Raw genomic sequence first — 21,037 nt, 5'->3', positions numbered from 1 at the left:
ACCCCCACCCAACCCCACCATGCTCCTCACACAGCCCGCTGGCATGGTGTGTGTGTGTGTGAGTGCGTACTGAGCTGGACCTGCTGCCAGTGTGGACAGGAGCTAGATGCTTGCTTCTTGGCTGGTGGTAGACGCCCCTCTTCAAAACCTCAGCCCAGTCCCGCTCTCTCTGACTGCTAGATTAATGCTGTTATCCTCTCTTTTAATAGTTTTTTTTATTTTTTATTTTTTCCAATAGGTAAGTACAGTGTAGGAAAATTCAAATAAATAATTAGTTCAATTCACTCTCTGAGTAAATCTTCTATGAGTAATTGTTTTATTAACAAGAGTAGAAGAGAAAAATTGGAAATATTATAATTTAATAATATTTTTAAAGATAATGAAAGTGTAAAATATGACAAACAGAGTAACAGCATGTTCCTTTTGCACTTTTTTAATAGTTCGGCTGCTTGTCTCTAACTCTTCTTTGCTTTGTTTTGCACTGCAAGCAAGGTCTTCTCTAAAGCTGCCAGTAATAACGCCACTGATAGAACTGCTTTACCTCAGTCTAATGGGGATTTCTTTCTCTTTTCCTCTGCTCTTCTTGATCTTGGTAGTGCACGGTGAGAGAATGAGCTTTTTGCCTGTAGAGGATATTTGTCCTTTAAAATGTTTGCAGTTGTCCAGTATTATACTGTACCACTAGAAAAATGAGCATGCAGTATTTACATACGAGTTACACCAAATTGTGAAAGATATTAATTAATATTAATTACATTAGCATGATCTTACCGTTTTGCCTGAAGCTATTTCTATATAAATAGTTAAATAAAGTGCTGAATCAATTGAATGGAAGACTAAAACGACTAAACATGGTCTGTTTGATACAGACATATTGGTTAGTAAGCCACACAGATCATAACTATTAAACAGTGTAACGACTTGATACAGTAAAAGTAAATTCAGTGTTATATTTACAGAATATGATGAACACAAGTGGCCAGTTAATTCTAAACTAATCATTAAGCTCTAGTACAGTTAATAAGAGCACATTACATAATAATAATCTATCAAACCCAGCACATCATCATCACAGTTGAGTGTAGCCCACAGAAAGGTCATATACAGTGTCAGCAGTATGTAACACTGTATTAAAGTTTAAAGGATCTACTTGACATGACAGCAGAGTGCTTTATATGACCTTTTACCAATTTTTAACAGAATTATGAAAATATACTTTTTTTTAGAAATGTTCATTTTGTGCAGTCTCATCATTTTGTGTTGACCAAGGCCCTGTTCACACCTGGCATTAACATGCATCTCAGTGATCTGATCACGACTGGACAGCACTAAATAAACAGCCTCTGAGACAAACTGTGATCCAATCACTCAAACCGCTGACCTAGGACACATTTGACTACATATCTCTTGTAGTGTTAATGTGTTCTGATGCGACAGGAAATATGTCATCAATGCAGGACGTGGAGGAATAAGGGGGAGCTTAGATGTATGTGGTTGGAGTAATCTGAACAGTTGGAATAGCCCGTACACATATACTAGTTCTTGAAACTTTAGCTTTAGTCCACACTAAAAACAAAATGCAGGGACCTCCTCGCAGAAGTGATGTGACAGCAACAAAATTGGGACATAAGTGGTCAGCTCGAGACACTGAACAGAGACAGGTGTAAACAGGGATGTCTTTCGGCTGTCTAGTTGTGATCGGATCACCTGGGAGGCATGTTAATGCCAGGTATAAACATGGCCATAGTGACCACCCGTAGTGTACTTTAATAAAAACAAACTAGATGATGTCTAATATAATTTGTTGTGTACTGTATCTTAGCAGAGAAGCTAACCAACTCTTCTATTTTTCTCCTCCAGCTGAACAGTGACTCTGCTACGGACGACACCGCATCCAACCATGTAGACTCTTTGCAGCAGTCTCAAGAATCGTCCAGTAGCGCCCTGACAGAGGAGGCAACTGTACTACCCTCCCTACCTTCCCTTCCTCGACTGGATAGCCCCATTTTGGAGATGGCCCACTCAGACAGCACCAGCAGCCAGCTGCCTGAGGTGCGATCAATCGGGAGCAGCAATAAACTGTGGTGCTCGGGTGCTTTCTAGCTTGTCTTTCTTTAGTTTTCTTTCTGTTCAACTTTTATCTGCTTGTGCTGTACTCGTTGGCTCCGTCTTGTCATGTAGACAGATGACCGGCAACCTTCAGGGAGTTTTGGATGGGGGGGGAAAGGTGCTCGGTCCATAACTGTCTACCTGTTATCAAGTTAAAGACCTGCGTTGCTTTTTGCGGCTTCTCTGTCCTTTCTACAACTGCTTGCTTTTTGTGCTTTGCTCTGGTTATGGGTGCTGAGGGCTTGCTCTTGCTCCTTCTTTAACACTCATGTTGGTGGGGCTTGCTTGTGTGATTTGGGGAGAGATGAAACAAATGCTCACCTCAGGTCAGCTGTTACTGCACACCTCCAATAACACAGCAACTGACCATTCCAACTAAATCCCTCCATTAAAAACTTGTGAAATGGACACCAGCTCCTTTATCTTCGGGCATACGCATGTGTGAGTATAAGTCCATTTCAAGTGGTGTGTTAACATTATAAATACAGTTAAGTGAAAAGCAGTGGGGCTAGTTGAAGAAAGCCCTTCATCAGCCACTGGAGTTACAATATTAGCATGCTAAACCTTTCCGGTGATGAACATCTTTTCTATCTACTGCAACTGACATTTATCACTTATACTAACAATATTATATTGTCCTGATTTGCATTTGCACATTCACTGTGGGAAAGGCAGGCTCTTGTTTAAATTTAAAGGACAGTCGTAGCTCAAGCTGTAAATTGATATGTGTGCAAATCATATTTTCAAGTGGGTGTCCCTGCCCCTCAGCACCCCGAACACCAAACCGAATGTAACTTTCTAGGAACTCAAGCTTAGCCAACGGTCTCAATATCATCCCAAGGACATCTCCCCCATCACAGCCCCAGCTCTTAGCGTAATGAGCCCCAGATAAAACCATCAATACTCTTACTCATTCCCTCCAGGATGGCCACGACCACTTCTAAAAGCTTTCTGTAATATAGCTGCTGTCTCTGTGATGTACTGGCCGCCTGCCACACTCAGCTGTCTTAATGCATTAGACTTTTAAATAAAAAATAAAAAAACAAAGAGTGGAAGAAAAAACAGCAGCTTTTAATTAGGACTCTTTCTGTCCCTCCTTCATGTGTACGTGCTTTACATCAGGAATTTAATGTCCTGTGTTTAAGGCAGACGCTGAAACGGGTTCGATGCTAATATTATTAAATTGAAATATATTCAGATGTGGTTTATAAGACTGGAGTGTCTGTTAGGTTATCCCCCCCCCTCCCCCTGTTGATTACTGTTATGTCACTGCGACAGTCCATCATCTATGTGTACTCATGGAGTATGGCTCATAAATCAGTTCATACAGAACGTGCGTCAGAGCGTCTGCTATACCGTTGGATCTCACACCCCGTTGTGTCACAGTGTTGCTACTTTTTTATTAGCATTGAGGTCAGGTTTTTTTGAATAGCTTCCCAGTGATAGATTGCTATTGGCTCCTGTTTATTGATCCTTTTTCTTTTTCTTTAATTTCTCATGAGAGACGTTAGCTTACGGAGTGACATCAAGAGCAATCTCCAAGGAAGTGAACATCGTAAAGAACGCCGACTAAAAAGTCCCTCTTGTGCAATTGAAACTAATATATGCTCTTAAGTGTAGGCTGTAGTAGTCTTAATTAAAGTCAATGTTCTCAAATTGGCTTAAAGAGCTGCTGTTGTCATGACAACCAGTCCATCTCACGGTCTGGGGAAAACCAGTTTATTATAATGTTGAGTGTTTCAAGTGGGTGATCTACTGAGCTGCTCCTGAGCGCCCCCCTCTGGCTTGTGTTACAGGATGCTGTGAGCATGACGGCGGCGGATGAGCTGAGCAGCAGCGTGAGCGAGGACACGGGGTTTTGCAGCGCCCCCCCTCTGCCCTCTGACCCGTCGGAGCTCGGTGACCTCCCAGACTCGCAGGATACCCATGACTCCCAGGAAAGCCGGGACCCTCAGGACGACTTGGACCCTGCCCCCCCTCCCCCGCCGGCCATAGACACTCCACCGGGGTCTCTCTGTGAGGAGGACCCCCAAACAGTCCTGCCTCTATCTCTGCCCCTGCCCATGCCAACAGAGACCAAGCCAGATCCAGACCCGGACCCTGACAGCACCTGTGGCTCAGTATGGGAGGAAGATGTGACGCAGGCCCTGAGGGAGCTGGATGAGCGCTGTGAGGAGGAGGAGGCGGACTACTCTGGCATGTCCAGGTAAGCTGATCAGTATTTTATTTTGAAAAGGCTGGAAAATACGACACAATATCAGGTTTTCACTACACGATTATCACAGCCAAAAGAAGTCACGATAACGATATTATCACGATAATTACAGCAAAAGTGAAAAAAGAAAAAGTCAAACTCATAATTCACTTTGTTTATGATGTTTTGTGTCTTTTTCTGGCAAATGAGTCAAACTCAAAATACAAGTGTAAGGAGTTAGAGGAGAGAGAGTGTGTAACTATAACTGCACAATATTGTACAACAAGAACAGTAGCACTTAATAATAAATAAAACAGATGAACTGATGTATGTGTGGTTGGGGGAGGGGATACAACGTGAGAACAGAAAGAAACTAAATGATTTAAGAGGTGCTGGATTATTTACATGATATTATCATACATGTTTTATTAACCGGATATCAATATTTCATTTTTAAATATCACGGTTATCGTCAATACCGATATACTGACACACCCCTAGTGCAAAATTTACTTCCACCAGCCAGAAGTTTGCAGTTACTGTGTGTCATGCTCTTAGCCGCTCTTTTGTTTTTTACAGTGACAAAAAGTAATTTGTTGGCTAAAAGAATAGCTTGGGTATATCTGCTTATGTTGATATATAGCTAGTATAACCTCTATGAGATGAAGACTTCTGTGATGGCATGATGGGTAATATCTTTGCTGGCGTGGCTCCCATGTGGGCTGGGACTATGAAGGTGGGCCAGTGTAGGCTGGCTCCAATTCACTGTTAAACATTCCCTCCTCAAGGTGGGCCAATACTGGCTGGAGGACAGTTAGAGTCTGGGTTTTAAATCACTCTGAATCAATATAAAGAAACAAGGCTGGACACACACACAAACACACACACACACACACACACACACACACACACACACACACACACACACACACACACACACACACACACACACACACATATACACACACACACACATACACATACACATACACACACACACATACGCGCGCACACACACACTCTCTCACTAGCATTCATCACTGTAGTTGAGGACTATCACTTAGCTAAGCCACACATGATTGATAGATGTGTGTGAGCAGAGTGTACTCTGAGTGATTGTGTGAAAACAGTGGGACTCTGTACAGTCCAGTGTTATCTGTGTGAGGATTGATGTGAGAGCGAGAGATAAAAACAACTCTCCTACATTCTGGCACTGAGAGGATGGGAGCTGGCTGTGTGTGTGTGTAGAAGTCTAGCTTGTATAGAGCTCTCTGCAGTCCTGTGTGGGATGGGAGAGCAGTGCGCTAGTGCTGTTAGCAGTTGCAGCACAGTCGTGCTGCAGACGAGGGGGGAGAGTAAGGGGAAGAGAAGCGATAGTTACGGTGAGGATGAGGACAGAGACAGTGTCTGCTGCAGCGCTTGGCAGCGCAGGCTTTAGATACTTATATTCTGTCTGCTTCTTCAGGCTGTTTGGTCCTACAGGCCTGTGAGTATCTGTACGTGTGTGTGGGAGAGGGAGAGAGAGAGAGAGAGAGAGATGTTTTGTTTTCATGATGATGCTAAAATGCTAATAGCTCATGTGTTGTTATTGTGCTAGAGCACTGCAGTAGATTAGAGCTCTCAATATACTGCAGCAGAATTGTCTGCAGTGAGGGAGGCAAAGATACGAGATGCCAGGTTGTTTACTTGCAGTGTGAGGATGAACATGTGTGTGTGTTTACGTTTGTCCTTCAGTAAAGACTGAGGGGAGAGTAGAACATGTAGGATTGTAGCTCATTGGCCCTCGTGTGTGTTTCAGTCAAGATGAAGGTGACGCAGACTGCTTCCCAGAGATTCAGGCCTCTCCGCCCCCTTCGCCCTTCCTCTCTGCTATCCTGGCAGCATTCCAGCCTGTTGCCTATGACAATGAGGAAGATGCTTGGCGTTGCCATGTCAACCAGATGTTGTCAGACACAGATGGCTCCTCTGCTGTTTACACGTTCCACGTGTTCTCCAGACTCTTTCAGGTAAATGCCTCTTCAATGCTTTTTTAGGTGTTTTTGTATTTTTAGTTAGCAGGGCTGCACTGCATCTGAACATTCTCAACAGGATTTTTTTTTCTTTTTTATTCCTCATCCTTGTTTGGTACAGAGTATTCAGAGGAAATTTGGCTCCATAACACATTCATCCGTGCGCTTTCTCGGGGAAAGGCTCCAACGAATGGGTAATCAGTTTCTCAGCTCCCTGGAGGTCATGACGTCTTGCTCTCAGTGCCCCGCTGTGCTGCTGGATGCAGAGACGGTGAGGCTGTTCTGCATGGTTGTCATAATCATTTTAATAAAACTTCTAAAATAACACGTGCTAATATTTTACAGACATAGTCCTGCATGTTAGGCATATTCCATAATGTGTATGTGTGTCCTGCTGTAGACTTTTTTTTTTTTGTCATGTACTGTATATGTTTTGGGTTTTGTTGTGAGTTAATGTATGTGGTGTCCTGTCTTGCTGTTGTAGCTGGTCTCTTGTGGACTGTTGGAGACTCTGAAGTTTAGTGTGCTGGAGTTACAGGAACACCTGGACACCTACAGCGCCAAGAGAGAAGCAGCAGAGCTTGTAAGTCACCACATATCGTCACACATCCACCGTATGTGCTTCCCATATTCTCTCTGAAGCTCGTCCCTCAGGACATCCTCCGCGATTCCTAACTTACTGCTACCACAGCGCTTTCGGTTGCTGTGTCAGGATGTGTGTGTGTGTGTGTATGTGTGTGTGTGTGTTTGGGACTGAAGAACTGTTTCTTAATGGCGCCTCACCTCAAGAGGGATGAGCTTAGGAAGCATGTGTAAATTGCCCTTCATCTCTCTCTGCCATCGCATCATGGAAGGCCAATAGGACACAGAGACAAATAGCTGATGCTTTATGAGATAAGCCCCAGTCTGCCTCATCAGTGGCATGCATTGAATCAGCGTTGGGCATGAGTAGATTTAGCCCCCGTTTAGTGTCTGCATCACTAGCAACATCCCCCTGCTGAAGGGATAAAAATAACTCTTGGCGCTCCTAAATCAGTTATAGAAGGCCAGGCAGGAGGAGTCGTGAGGGGCGAAAGGGGGGAGGGGAATAAAGAAGAAGAGATGAGATTGCAGAGAGTTCTGGGATGCAGGGGCGCTAATTGAATGAGATGGCAACGGTCCCTGGAGGGCTAGATAGTATCCCGCTCTCTGGAACAGGCCTTCTATAATTCGCTAAGTACAACACTCTTATTAGATCTACTCCTTGACCAACCTTTATTATACAAACACACACACACACACACACACACAGGCACACACAGGCGCACACATGCAAAGGAGGAGAAAAAAAAGCTCTTGTATATTTCCTGTGTTACCAATCTTCCCCCCCCCCCCTCCCTCCTTCTAATCCTTTATATGTTTTTATCCTCCTCACCCTGTAGTGGCTGGAGAACTGCAGGAAAACATTTGGGGATAAAGACAGCAGCCAGCGACCCAATACTCACGCACAGGTAAGAATGATAACACACACACACACACACACACACACACCAGTTTAGTGGCTGGAAATGTAATCTGTCGTGTGTTGATTATTACAACTTCCAGTAGGGAAGTCCACAGATATTCTTCAGAGTGAGATATCCACTTAAAATCTGTGATAAATATTAGTTTCTTTAATTATTATGATGTTTTTTTTTTTTTAAGAATTGAGAATTGAGAAAAAAAATGAGAAAAAGAGAGAGAGATGATGAAAGGTAGAGCTACTGGTTTTCCACTCGAGTTGACCTCAGTTTCTTTTTCCAGTCCTTTGCATTGTCTCTAACTTCACATCCTAGAATTGCCGACACTTTACTTAGCTCGAGCTCCTCACACACATCTTTTGCGCTCCCAGCTTCCCTCAGGAACAGTTTTATCTTAATGCGTATGTGCTGTTTTTAGTCACAACACATTCAGATGAACTTTTAACTCCACTCTCCTTCCTCTCTCTCTCTCCTGCACCACATCTCCTCTCTCCTCCTCATCATACTGTACATGCTGTTTTGTTTTTCAGCTTCTCAGAGTAAAGGTTTCTGTTACTGCCGCTGAAATGAGCTCACATATGTATGTGTGTGTAAGTGTGTGTGTGTGTGTGTGTTTTTGGCAGCGAGCCTCTCCCGACGTGTGAGAAGGCGCAGCTCGTCGGCCGTCAGGTCACTGTGTCTCAGCTGCCGTGTTAAAGCTCACTAATTCTTGGTCTTTCTCTCCTTCTTTTTTTTTTTTTGTTTTTTTGTGTTTGTTGTTGTTTTTGTGACCTGCTCACCTTCTTGCTTAGCAAATGGAAAATCTAGCAGTAAGTGGTTCTCATATTATAGACTTTTAATAATCATGACATCCGGACCAAACACACTGACCATCTTCATCTCTGTGTACATACCTGCGCTGTTGACAGCCACAGACTGTGCTCTGCCTCCACCGCCCTCACCCTTCTGCATCCGTCTCCGCCTTTATCAGCCATGTAACCCCAGCTCAACCCCCCCACCCCACCCTTCACCCTTCACCACCCAATCATAATGAACTTTTTTTTTTGTTTCTCTTGCTACATCCTGATTTGGATAATCAGTGTCTTAATTTCTCCTCTCTTACTGCACACTGATTGTGAGTCTAAACTTGTACTGAGTGTAATAGCTACTGATGATTTCAGAGGATGATGCTGCGCGGAGAGATCATATTGTTGTCGGGGTTTTAGTTCGCTTTTCATTTTTGCATGTTTTGTTTGTTCCATATTCCCATTTCTGTTCAAATCACCATTTTTTCCCCCCTCTCCTCCCTCCTGTGTTTTCCTGCATTAAAGGGTCTTAACTTTTTTTTTTTTTTTAGTAATTCCAACTCATCTTTGGATCATTCATCAAATTAGCTGTAACCATTCACAGCGGCCTGTAGAGAACGTCACAGGAGGTTGCTGACGAGTAGTTTTTTTTCTAATCGAGATTCTTCATGACTAATTCTGCTAGCGATAGACTCTCACCTCTCGGCCCCCCGAACCAGATGGTGGCACTCCACTCTAGGCCACGTTAACCCTTTTCATCTATTCCCCACGTCTAACCCAGGACCCACCCATCTCCGTCTAATCATTATGATCATTTCAGTGCCAGTGGGTCGCCACGCCGCCGCCTGACTCACGTTCACGTTTCTGTCTCTGTAGGAGCTGGAGTTATGTCGCAGGCTCTATAAGTTGCACTTTCAGCTGCTGCTGCTCTTCCAGGCGTACTGTAAGCTCATCAGCAGGGTGGACACCATCAAGAGGGAGGCAGAGGTGAGTCTGAAATCACACTGACGGGTTTAGTTTTCCACTGATTGTTGCCTCGCTGTCTCTTTTACCACATTTGTTTTTCATAAAATGAAACAGTAAGCAGATGATTTATGAAACAACATTGTGATTATGAATTAGCAGTGAGATTTATTATTGAAGCAAAGGATGGTCAAAACAATCATTGCTGAATCTGTGCTGCAGTCGATCCCTTTCTGGGCTGAGTCGTAATGGAGCTTTAATTAGATTAAAGTACTTAATGAAATTTAATGATTTCTCATATGGAGTGATGGGGGGGGGGGGGGGTCATGTACTCCAGCTCATATTTAATCAACATGTTTATTTTGTTGACCTCCAGAGTAGATTTCATGTTATGTTACATGTATGCTTGTGTTATTTAGCGCAATGATATTAAATGTTCTTATATCTCCGTTACTAAGGTGACCAACATGTCTGAAGAACTCACTATTTTGGAGGGCTGCTTGAAGGAGGCAGAGACAGAAAACGATGGTCAGGAGGACGTGTGCATGTCAGACGCTGCCCAAACCAACACAGAGACGGCCATCCAGTCACTGATTGAAACCCTGAGAGCCAGAGACTTCTGCTCTGCCCTCACACAGGTCAAAATCTTCAGGTGAGATGAAGAAAACGCGCATCAGCACACTATTCACTTTGATTTATGATAAGTTGATTAATTAAGTCAGTTGACAAACAAAACTTTTAAGTAAGGAGTGATTAGTTTTGAAGTAATAGTGTCTGAAAGTTGCTTTTGACAACTGTTTCAATCTGCTTCCTCTCATATATTATATCTTATCTTAGCATGCATATCAGTGTAGTTTAAATACCCTTTGTTTTTGATAGATTAAACAATCAAATCTTTTTTCAGGTCCTTATCAGACAGAATTTGTCTTGTAGACTTAAACTCATGTCAAGTGTAAAGAAAAGCATTGGCTAACACTCAACCCCCCCCCCCTCAAAAAACATCTATTGTAGTGGCAGTGCTCCAAAGTGTATTACAAAACTGTTTTCTCTGGAGAGGAAAAACTGCTATTAGCCTCTCCTCTGCTTCCTTCAACACCTAAAAGCCACAATGAAGTCTGATGACAATGCACACTGCAGAAAAATAAAACAGGACTTCTGAGGAAAGGAACTTCTGTGCACAACAAACTGACCAAAATACTTCAAAGTCCTTGAAAATGTTTCTGGGAATGTTCATCCTGCTTCTAGAAATCCTTTTGTTGCTCTTCCCTTCATGTGCTAACCCCTGACCTTCCTTTATCCACAGGTCTCTTTGGCCCAACGACATCTTTGGCAACGAGACAGATAACGCGGTCCAGACCCTTCTGCACATCTACTTCCGTCACCAGACGTTGGGCCAGACGGGCTGCTTGGCGGTGGTGGGCCCCAGCAGGGACCTGTCTCAGGCTAGCACCCGTCTCATGGAGCTCAACCTGCAGATCCGTGAGGCTCTGAGTCAGGCACAGGCCTGTCAGCCTCACACCACCACCATGATCAGCACTGGACTGTGAGCCTGATGCTGCTGCAGGCTGCAAGCCTGGACTAGACTGGACAAAAATACCCCCCTCCCCTGCTCTACACAGACCTCACCTCAGCTGTAGAGAGAGGGTAGACAGTGAGGGGCTTCAGAGGAGGACGAGAGAGACTCCACCTATAAAGGGCTAAAGGATGTGTGGGAATAACTGTGACTCTTAATATATATTATTACATGTATGAATGCTTAAAGCTAATATCTTTTCCCAGACTAAGCCAACTTGCAAAATTCAGTTGCAATAAGTCATGTTGTGGTGTGCCTGGGAAAGAATAAGAGAGGACGCAGTGGGATGATAACTTTATTATTTTTGGTTTTGTTTTTTTATTTTTTTGTCATTTTGTTTTCTTTTTTCTTTTTTTTTCTTTTTTTAATTTTTATTCTTATTTTTTTGCCTGATGACCTGATGGACCTATCGTACCGAGCGGTGGCGTCCTCGGGGGCCTGGGCTGGGAGACGGTGTTGAAGCATGTAAGACAGTCCAGAGGAGGTGTCGTATGTGTGAGGACACGCCGTCAAGATTCATAAGCAAACATAGAAAAATCTTGTTTAAAAAAGTTTTCAAAAGCATGCTTGAAAGAGAAAAGCACTGCAAGAATATTTTTTGAGAAATGTATTTTTTATTAGAGCTAACATCCTAGGTTGTAAATGTTAGGATATTTAACATGTAATTGTAACCCTGTGGGAAATGTTGGCCCTCAGGGAGTGTAAAAAGAAAAATATATCTGTTTATTGATCTGCTTTGAGAGGAGAGTCCCCTTCAACAGGTCTTCACGCAAAACTCACTCTTTAACCAAATAAGTAGCTGCCTTTAGAGACTCTTGACTGTGTGATATATATTGGATATTCTGGTATACGCTCACACAAAAATGCATATAATTGCACACAAGTGCAGACTGGCTACAACTCATTATGGAAACATAACTTATTTTACTCTGTATATATTTTAGAAAATGTATAGTGTAAAACCAGTATTTTTCCCTTGTACTTTTGTGTAATGCACTGTTCATCCGAATAGGATGTTATGTATAAAGCTAATGTGATGAGAGAAAGCCAAGACCAGATTTGAGTCATTAATGATCCGCTCCACCTTTTGTCATTCAATCACACAAACTTCAAAATTTCCCAAAGGCTGCCTTGGTTGTTGGTTTTTTGCAAGGGTGGGTCATTTGGGACTAGCCACCTCTTGCCTTTGTGATGACGGCGTGGGGGGGGGTCTAATGTAGCCTCCATCTCCTGTTGGGCCGCGCCAATCCAGCCAAGCCAAGTCATATGCATTCCTTCTCTGCACTGTGATCTTTTTTTTTAGCATGGCACCCTTCGGCAGAGGCGCTGCTTTAAAGTCTTATAAAGGGGAGACTAAGGTTTGTGTTTTTGTCCATGTAGGTTGACCCTGTTGCAAAGCAGCGCTCATCCTCCGCCACATTTTTGATCCTGTTTTCTGAGGGGAAATGGCTGTCATTGAAGCTGCGCTACGCTTTCAGAATGGCCCTAACTTGCTGCTGTGACTGCAGGACATGAACCGTTATCTGAATGCTTTCTGGAAATCTTGTCATGGCACATTGTACTAGTCACTGTACTCATTCCTCAGAGAGCTTTTTTTCCCCCCTGCTTGTCTGGTACATTTGAATGCTGTTCTTAATTATTTAATGAATATATTATTTACCTGAAAGATGTTTTTAATGTAGAGGTGCATTATACATTTTTTTTTTTTTTTGTTCACTCACATACCAGCCTTCTCTCTGGATGAATAAAAACTTAATCATACAGTACCAGCTTGGTCTACATTTTTAAATGAGGAAACTGTATGATTGACTTGTAATGTACAGACAGACAGTGACAAATTAAAAAGGAAAAACTGAATGCTTGACCCCTACAGTGAGGGGGTCCAGTTGCTCTTATACAGGGGAGGCATGTTGCTGGCATGGTTTGAATCAACTTGTCCATCTAATAGTGAAGTTGTTTTGAATGATCACCTTTATCCTATGATGAAAAAATATCCTCTGGGAGTGATGTCTTCCAGGCTGACAATGCTTCAATCCATTGGGCATGAGGGGTCACTGAATGGTTTGAGATGTGAATAATATGCTGCAGCCTCCAGTCAGGAGATAAACCCAACAGACCACCTCAGAATTTGCACCAACATGGTCAACACTCAAACACCAAATGAGGATTCTCATCTTTAAAAGTTGTGTTCATCCCTGCCAGTAGAGTTGTTACAGCACATGGTGGACCAACACCTTAAGACACATTGCTGGGTTTTCCCTTTCATTTGTCACCTTGCCCCAAGGAATAAAACTAGCACAGTAATAATTAAACTCATTTTGATTATACTGCACGCAGTGAAATGTTTAGTATTTAGATGGCAGAAATAATTTGTTTGTGCAAGGTGAGCTGCAGTGACCTTTGAGCAAAAAGTGCAACAGCAACAGTGGGGGGCTTAAGCCTCAGTCTCTCAGCCAAACTCATTTCAAAACACTGCACTAGCAATTTTAATCTGAAATACAGGAAGCAGTTTAGAACTAATTGGAGTTATATTCAGTGTCACTTATGTGTAAGATGACATGGAATGAGACTTCAGGTCACTAGAAGCCCTGACTAGTATTGTGTTTCTGCCATTTACACTACTGATTGTAGTAGACAGCAGGGCAAGTGAAAAACATGAATGCTTCAGTACGAAGTGCAAGGTAGCCATTTATTACAGCAAAGTGAGTGCTTACCATCAATTTCATCAACACAAAACAAGCATGAAATAAAGTACTGAAACAATCTATAGTTTTGCATCCAAGATGCCATTATTGCATTTTTTGCAAATGTAATGGCACTGGGTGGAGGGATGACTATGTGGTACAGGCCAAAGTTCAGTTGAGATGTTTCTCTAGATGATGTATTTGAAGCTGAAAGTGCTGTCACAGGACAGCCGCTTGCCTTTGCACCTGCCACACAAGTCCTGTCTGTGGGGCCGTTTGGGGTCAACGTGGCGTTGTGTTATTGCACACGAACAGCGAGCTTTGTTGCACGTCTGGAAGGAGAAGGGCTTGAGTTTAGTGACAGTGGGACATTTTAATATACAGTGGAAAGAAAAAGGGCTTACGTGACATGTGATGTCCTCGACGCGGTATGGGTTGAATTCCTTTTGGCATTTCCTACAGAACTGTTTGAAGTAAACCTGGAACACACCACGCTTCCATTAGACCATTTACATTTTAATGTTAGACATTTTGACTGCTGACATCATCACATACAATTTTACTGAGGGAACCCATCTGACAACTAGATAAAAGTACACAAGTTTGCTCCATACATGAAACAGTCAGTGTAGTACAGTTCAGTCTTTGCTGTCCAGGATTCAGGTAATAGCATTAACTCAACTCTGACCTGATTTAGTGTCTTTATTGATAAATCACTGACCATGTTTTTGACATAAAGTACTCACCTTATTGGTGCCCTGAACACACCACACATAAGCACTCTCCCATCGCAGGTTGCATGCTCTGCAGTGATAATAGCCGTACTTCTGCTCCAGAAACTGATGGACAAATGACAAGTCAGTGAGAGTTTGTTCTGTTCAGTGGATCTTCACATGTAGACCATTCAGCTGATCAGACATATAGCCCATTTAGGAGGTGGCAGTGAATCGTGACCAATGTGATTTTAAATCATTATCCAAAAGTTTCATTTATAGAAACTTGCCTCATTTAAAAAGGCAGGTTTTACACTTCTGAATCAGGCCTGTGTCCATATTCTAAGAGTCTGCATACTCCCTGCATCCAGAGTCAGTGTTTACTGTGGGTCTGCCTCAGGATCTCTGGATAACATCTGGATAGGAGACTTGACATTTAAACTGAGTTGTATTATACTGATGCGATTAGGCTGCCAATTACTGTTAGAGAGGAAACAACTTTGAACTTGGAAGTTCATTTTGTGGGAAAGTTTTCCTTTCCTTTGAGAATGATTGTATTGCTTTAATAAGTTTACTGTTTTAAGGGGAAGGTTGCAGGTAATAAGCCTGAACTAAACAGGAGGTCACAAGCCAAATTACAAATAGACTTTAAAAAGTTACATTATCTTGTCCGTGATCACGTGACTAAACTCACCTGGAACCGCACGCGCGCCTTGCGTTTAGACCCCTCTGTAGTTAACTGCGCATCCTCACCGGTCACCTGTTTAGATTTGGGTTTTTTACGCGGTTCCTGGAGCTTTGCGGTCTTATTATCCTCTCCTGCCGGGTCGCCTTCCCCCGCAGTAGACTCCGGCGGGTCACCAGGCGGCTCTCCGGTGTTCTCCTCCCCACAGGAGACCACCTTGTCGTTATTATTGTTGTCCTCTTCCACCAGGAACGAGGTGACGCTTCTGTAGGCGACGGGCGAGTACACGGCCAGGGTGCGGGGATAACGTACACCGCCGGCCGCCTTGGGTGTTCCTCCGTCGCCGGGCGTCGTCGTAAGCACCTGCCTCCCTTTACGCCGCATATCTCGCTGCATGGCCAGGAGGGTCCGCGGGCCGATGGAGCACTGCACTGAGGCGTCTCTCTTCGGGTTGACCTGCACCGCCACATCTTTGGTGTTCGCCTTCCTGAGCCTCGGGGTGAGTTTAGGATTGATTTGAGATAAGATGGACTTCAGCTGGGCGCGCTGGTGGTTGTTGAAGGCGTCACAGGCTTCCGAGGCGTCTCCATAATGGGAGAGGTAACTTTTATATTTCCACCCCGCGTCTTTAGGCCTGTGGTATCTGCCCGTGTAAGGGTTGTAAGGTGAATAGAAATAGCTATCGACTGGCTCGTCACCATATGCTGCCATTTTGTTCAACCAACCTTGGTTGGTAGGTGTAGCTATTTAAATAGATTGAACTCTCCATCAGGCTTAATTAAGGGCAGGTGTGGGACAAAAACAGCAGACACGTGACGACAGTAAAAAAATAAAAATTAAAAGTTTTACTTTAGTCTCTATACATCTTTTTATTTTCTTGATACACTTGTTAATAATATACACATATTGTACATTTGTTCAGACTGTTAGCTCTGGTGCACACACACTGGACCGGCACTGCCTGGTTGGTCTGCACATGAGTTACACGCGCACACACACACACACACACACACACACACACTGACAGCTAAATACTGTCCTGCTTTGATGGTGTAACATACTGATTAATGTTACTCTCACAGATTGAAGTTAAGCTCAGCTGATGGAAATGTTTTACAGGTAACAGCAATGTATTCTAACACAATGATGTTTTTTTTATCACTACATTGGTGACCATGTTTGAAATGAATGAATGAAGCTTTTGACATCAAGCACCTTTTTTCAGCTGTCAGGTCAGTGATTAACATTCAGGGTTTCTCTGCACAGTGTGCAAGTTTTTCTTTGTGAATGACAGCAATCAAAACGACGGATCCACCTGCAGGTCTTATTCTGCTCCACTACACCTGTAGCACATTAAACAGGAGTTGGATCGGGAGGACAGGGGTCCAGCATGATGGTGTTGGGGTCACTCACTGTCACAGCACCATAAGATGAGTCAAAACCAATGTCCTCATCTTGAAAACGTTGATATGTTATATCCGTGTCCTCGCCGTCCCCCATGGGGTCTGCTTTGTGTAGGACCTCCTTCCTGTACATCTTGTAGGCCAGGATGAAGATGCCGGCCTCGGCAGCTTGGAACAGGGCGTACAGCAGAGGGAACATGTACATCCCTCCCATCAGCTGAGGGGGGAAGGCAAGCTTCAGGATGGCAGTGCACAGCTGCACGTTCTGGCATCCTGTCTCCAGGGAGACGGACCTGCAGCTGTTGGGCGGCAGCTCAAAGAGCAGAGCCAGACCGTACCCTGCAGCGTAGCCACACAGAGGCATCAGGACAGCCACCACGTAGACGGAGGGTGGGATGGTGGACAGCAGCTCCGGTCCCAGCATCGCTCCAGTCAGGATGAACAGCAACACAAGGGTGATGAGCAGAGACCACAGTGACACCTGGAGAGACACAATCATTCAGGATGATTTACTGTAGGCTACATATGAGGACACCTATTGCACGTCCATCATGAAAGAAGAATTCCTCCTTTTTTGCTCTTCAGTAGGTTTTCCCATGTTTTCCTGTTAAATTTTGAAGTCTGCATCTGATTATTTTCATTGTAAATTTGATAATTTTTTCGATTAGTGTTTGGACTTTCAAATGTCAGAAAACTGTGAAAAATGTTGATCACTGAGTCCTGAAGGCCAACATGCAGCCTGATATGTTCTAATATGTCTTGTTTTTTCTCATAGAAGACTAAAGAAACCAGAAAATATTTACATTTAAGAAGCTGTGACCAGAGGATTTTTACTTTTTTCTTGCAAAATTACTTAAAACGATTACTAGATTATGGAAATAGTTTTTATAAATTTTCTGCAGATTGACTAATCAACTAATCATCTGGTTTACTCATCTGAATTGGGGGGGGGGGGGGGGGGGTTGAAGCATAGAGATTGTCAGGATAACTTGGCATTTTTGACCATGTAAAACTTGATTTATCAAACACAGGGCTGGAGTCTCTGCTGCCTGACGTTACTGTCTAATGAAACTAATGTGGCTCTCCCTTATGCGTGGCTTTTATCAGAAATGGGAGGGAGGAGCCCTTCCTGTCACAGTGCCTCTGATGTCACTTTTCCTGCGGCCAGCATCCCCCTCTACTTATGACAGCCACAGAAAATTACGCACTGCGTTTTTGCGCAAAGGTGGTTCTTCACCGAAAATCCTCAAGGTCCAAATGACAAAGCAATAAAGTGTTTAATCAATCTAACACATTCACTGTGTGAGAAAGTAACTCTGATCTTTTTTTTTCTTAAATTACCTTTAAAACAATGTCGGCTACGCGCGTGTAGCGGTACCTCAGCACAACTCCTAAACTGATGGGGATGAGAGTGCTGCACAGGGTCAGGATGATGGCCCCGAAGGGCATGAGGTTGACCACAGGTGTGTTGATCCATGCCCGGCTGTAGATCCACAGACACAGTGGCATCAGCACGAGAGCCAGCAGGGTGGAAGAGATGGTCATGATGATGCTGGGGAGAGGAGAGAGAGCAAAGACGCGCAGTTATAGTAGCTTAGAGGATCATCAGTGACTGTGTAAGTTTGAGAAAATGTTGCGGTAACTTTGGGGAAGCACGCAGAACTTTAGTTTCACTGTTATCACTGCGCGCAATTTGCTGATTAACACGCCCAAATCACAGTCCAGCCTGAGAAATCATTTTTCAGGTTCACTTGATAACTCACTGCGTGTTTTTTTCTCTTGGTGAGAGCAACATATCTACCTGAGATTCATCTCTCCTTGCACCAGCAGACACATGATATTGGATAAGTTTCCTCCCGGGCAGCAGCCACAGAGAAGAACGGCCATCGCGGCCACATCATCCAGAGAGAAAGCTAAAGCCAGCAGAAAGGCCACCAAGGGCATGATAACAAACTGACACACCAGAGCCAGCAGCACCCCGATGGGTCTGCGGATATGCTCTCCAAGCTGGCTGATCTCCACCGTGCAGCCCAGCCCCAGCATAGTGAAGCAAAGGACAAGTCCCACAAATACATTGATTCCATGACTGAGCGGGGAATCCCAAAACGCAGGCATCAGGTGAGGGGTCTCCGACGGCGGAGCGGCCATAAAGTCAGCTCCAGCTGCATTCCTGAATGCGCTGCCTTCAAGAAAGATGGCACTGGCCGCTAACGCCGCATCCATGACAACGTCCTCCTGAGAATCCACAACTTGCTTTAAAGTCTCCATCCTAAGAAAGTCTATCAAGCCCGAATTGTGTGCGTCGCCGCCCAACAGGCTGGAGTTCTCCATGGCGCAACAGGAGGACAGAGGCTCTCCACAGTCAGTTAGTGACCGTCGGTGCTCGTGCGTAAAATGATTCCCCTAGTGGCGCACTGTCACTAATAAGAAACAGCCGAGGATCCAGCGGTCGGGGGATGTGATGGTGCCATGGCACTGGGTCTTAAAGCATCTCTCTGAGTCAGACTGGTGCCACGGATTGGCTCCCCGACAGACGCACAGTGCTGGAGGGGAGTCTGCTCTGCACACGGTTTAAAGCCTCAGCGAGAGTGGATAGACCAATCAATAACGCCCAACCTGCCCTTTTATACTCCGCTCTGAGCCGTATAAAGAGGAAAGTCCCCCAAAATATCAATCTAATCTTTATATATTGACAGTTTCCCCATCTTGAAAATTATACACCACCGACGGCAGCCACCGTCCCTCATATTTCATTTTGACGCACGGGAAATTAAGCTGTAGTAAAAAAAAAAAAACAGCTGTTTGTGGAGACTGAGCGAGCCCAGCCGACATGAATGGAAACTGTGCTGAGCTTTATATTAGTGCAGCAAACTGTGAACATCTGCGCGCCCCTAGCTTTTGTGTTTCTTTCTCGAAGTGCGTCCATTACGCACGAGTACACATCTTGAGCGTTATGGTGCAGGTCTGATGTTTGGTGTAATAGATGGTTATTAATGTGAGTTAATTATCTTAAAGGACTCGCTTGTTAAATATTATGGACTTTTGCATTTAAGCTGTCAGCCTGAGAACAAGTGAATCTGTCACTGCTGCTACTTTAATCACTGAGATGACTGAGGGTTCAACTGAAGGTGATCATATTCTGCTCTGAACAAATGTAAAAGAAAAAAATATATGTTATGATATGTTAAATCATATGTAATATAGACTCGTTTAATTAGTAAAATAAGCACTTACTCAAGAACCATTTCAAGCTTCATGATGATTATTGATCTCTGGAGTGTAACTAAAGGTTATGTATAAACCTCTAAGTATATAGTATAGTTGAAGCTGATCCAAGGAAGTCTGACCACTGTATTGATTGTTGGGTTGTTAAAATGATATGTTTTATGATATTAAAATAAAATCTGCAAAATAACTACAGCTTAATTTTAAATGGAAATAATAAAGTAAATTCAGTGATTTAACCATGCACATAAATCATACCTGCATAATGTACAGGACTTGTATAAATAGATATTTTCCATCCCTGCAGTCAAGTCTTAGATGCTGGACTACCTCTGTTTGTGTCTATCCCAAAAACCTCTTTTCATACAGTTTCTAGTGAATAATCTAATTAAACTTGTTGGTCTTTTATTTAAATTAGTGTCCTCTGATTCTGTGTGGGTTGGTTAATATAAGCAATACTTGTTAAACTCTAACAGTTGACTTCCCACAATGATGCATCAAATTCAGAGCAGCATCACCTCTCTTGTATTAAAGGTGTTTGTGGTTGGACTTGACCACATATACCGTGTGTGTGTGTGTGTGTGTGTGTGTGTGTGTGTGTGTCTGCAGCTCAGAATATGATCCTGCAAGGCGAACACCAGGATATCTCACACAGAGGAGGCTGAGCATCCTGAGAAAATGAATGTACTGACGTCAGATATCTTGAGGGCACTGAGGCTGGAATGGGACAGGACAGTTTGTGCTAGTCAGTGACTCAGATTGTCATCAGTCTCCTCCCCTTCCCGGAGACGCACCATGTCCCCCATCAACCAACGGGTGACTCCAGGTACGTAATGCAGGAATTATATGTGTACAGGATGTCTAATGAGTCTCTTTCCCTTTAGAAGCAGCCCACCTGTCACTGTTACGGCACAAGATGGCAACACAGTGTCTTAGGTGATGCTCCATTAAATGAGTTATCACACACCCTGTAAAAAAGTAATCACATTTGGTAATTCTATTAAACATTCATGTTATTAAAATCCAATTTTCTTATTTTCATTTTGACAACATCCATATAAGTGAAGGAGTGGCAGACAAAAGTTTCCATTTAGAGTAACCTAAACAGATATTAGACTAATACACTCACTATTAGTCTAATGTATAGACACAAATAAATAAGTGCACAGATGTCAACCTACATGGTTCTAAAGGA

The 21,037-nt window shown here is 43.5% G+C and overlaps 3 protein-coding genes across 15 annotated transcripts in view; 1 reads left to right on the top strand and 2 right to left on the bottom strand.

Moving 5' to 3' along the window:
* The window catches only part of fryl (furry homolog, like), a 66,054-nt gene extending 53,156 nt beyond the window's left edge, over nucleotides 1–12,898 (top strand). For 10 of the 13 annotated variants that reach the window (XM_053323173.1, XM_053323174.1, XM_053323175.1 and 7 more), the window contains 10 exons: nucleotides 1,861–2,052; nucleotides 3,906–4,315; nucleotides 6,102–6,309; nucleotides 6,434–6,583; nucleotides 6,797–6,895; nucleotides 7,734–7,802; nucleotides 8,603–8,620; nucleotides 9,473–9,583; nucleotides 10,018–10,211; nucleotides 10,863–12,898. In XM_053323173.1, the coding sequence (XP_053179148.1) occupies nucleotides 1,861–2,052; nucleotides 3,906–4,315; nucleotides 6,102–6,309; nucleotides 6,434–6,583; nucleotides 6,797–6,895; nucleotides 7,734–7,802; nucleotides 8,603–8,620; nucleotides 9,473–9,583; nucleotides 10,018–10,211; nucleotides 10,863–11,106 (1,695 nt within the window). In that variant the 3' untranslated portion in view covers nucleotides 11,107–12,898. The remainder of the gene's footprint in view (nucleotides 1–1,860; nucleotides 2,053–3,905; nucleotides 4,316–6,101; nucleotides 6,310–6,433; nucleotides 6,584–6,796; nucleotides 6,896–7,733; nucleotides 7,803–8,602; nucleotides 8,621–9,472; nucleotides 9,584–10,017; nucleotides 10,212–10,862) is intronic. The other 3 variants (XM_053323168.1, XM_053323164.1, XM_053323176.1) reach the window with 1 other exon arrangement.
* Nucleotides 12,899–14,004: 1,106 nt separating this feature from the next.
* Nucleotides 14,005–15,925, bottom strand: zar1 (zygote arrest 1). The gene is made up of 4 exons (XM_053322455.1): nucleotides 15,224–15,925; nucleotides 14,563–14,655; nucleotides 14,221–14,295; nucleotides 14,005–14,148 (listed from the first exon to the last, which is right to left on the bottom strand). The coding sequence occupies exons 1-4, from the start codon at nucleotides 15,923–15,925 to the stop codon at nucleotides 14,005–14,007; spliced, it is 1,014 nt and encodes a 337-aa protein (XP_053178430.1).
* A 642-nt stretch (nucleotides 15,926–16,567) lies between these two features.
* On the bottom strand, nucleotides 16,568–18,948 carry slc10a4 (solute carrier family 10 member 4). The gene is made up of 3 exons (XM_053322515.1): nucleotides 18,419–18,948; nucleotides 17,959–18,169; nucleotides 16,568–17,098 (listed from the first exon to the last, which is right to left on the bottom strand). Exons 1-3 carry the CDS (start codon nucleotides 18,946–18,948, stop codon nucleotides 16,568–16,570), a joined length of 1,272 nt encoding a protein of 423 aa, XP_053178490.1.
* Between the last annotated feature and the right edge of the window lie 2,089 nt (nucleotides 18,949–21,037).

Source organism: Scomber japonicus, chromosome 7 (assembly GCF_027409825.1).
Source record: "Scomber japonicus isolate fScoJap1 chromosome 7, fScoJap1.pri, whole genome shotgun sequence".
Lineage (NCBI taxonomy): Eukaryota > Metazoa > Chordata > Actinopteri > Scombriformes > Scombridae > Scomber > Scomber japonicus.
This window is presented reverse-complemented; position numbering and strand designations above follow the sequence as displayed.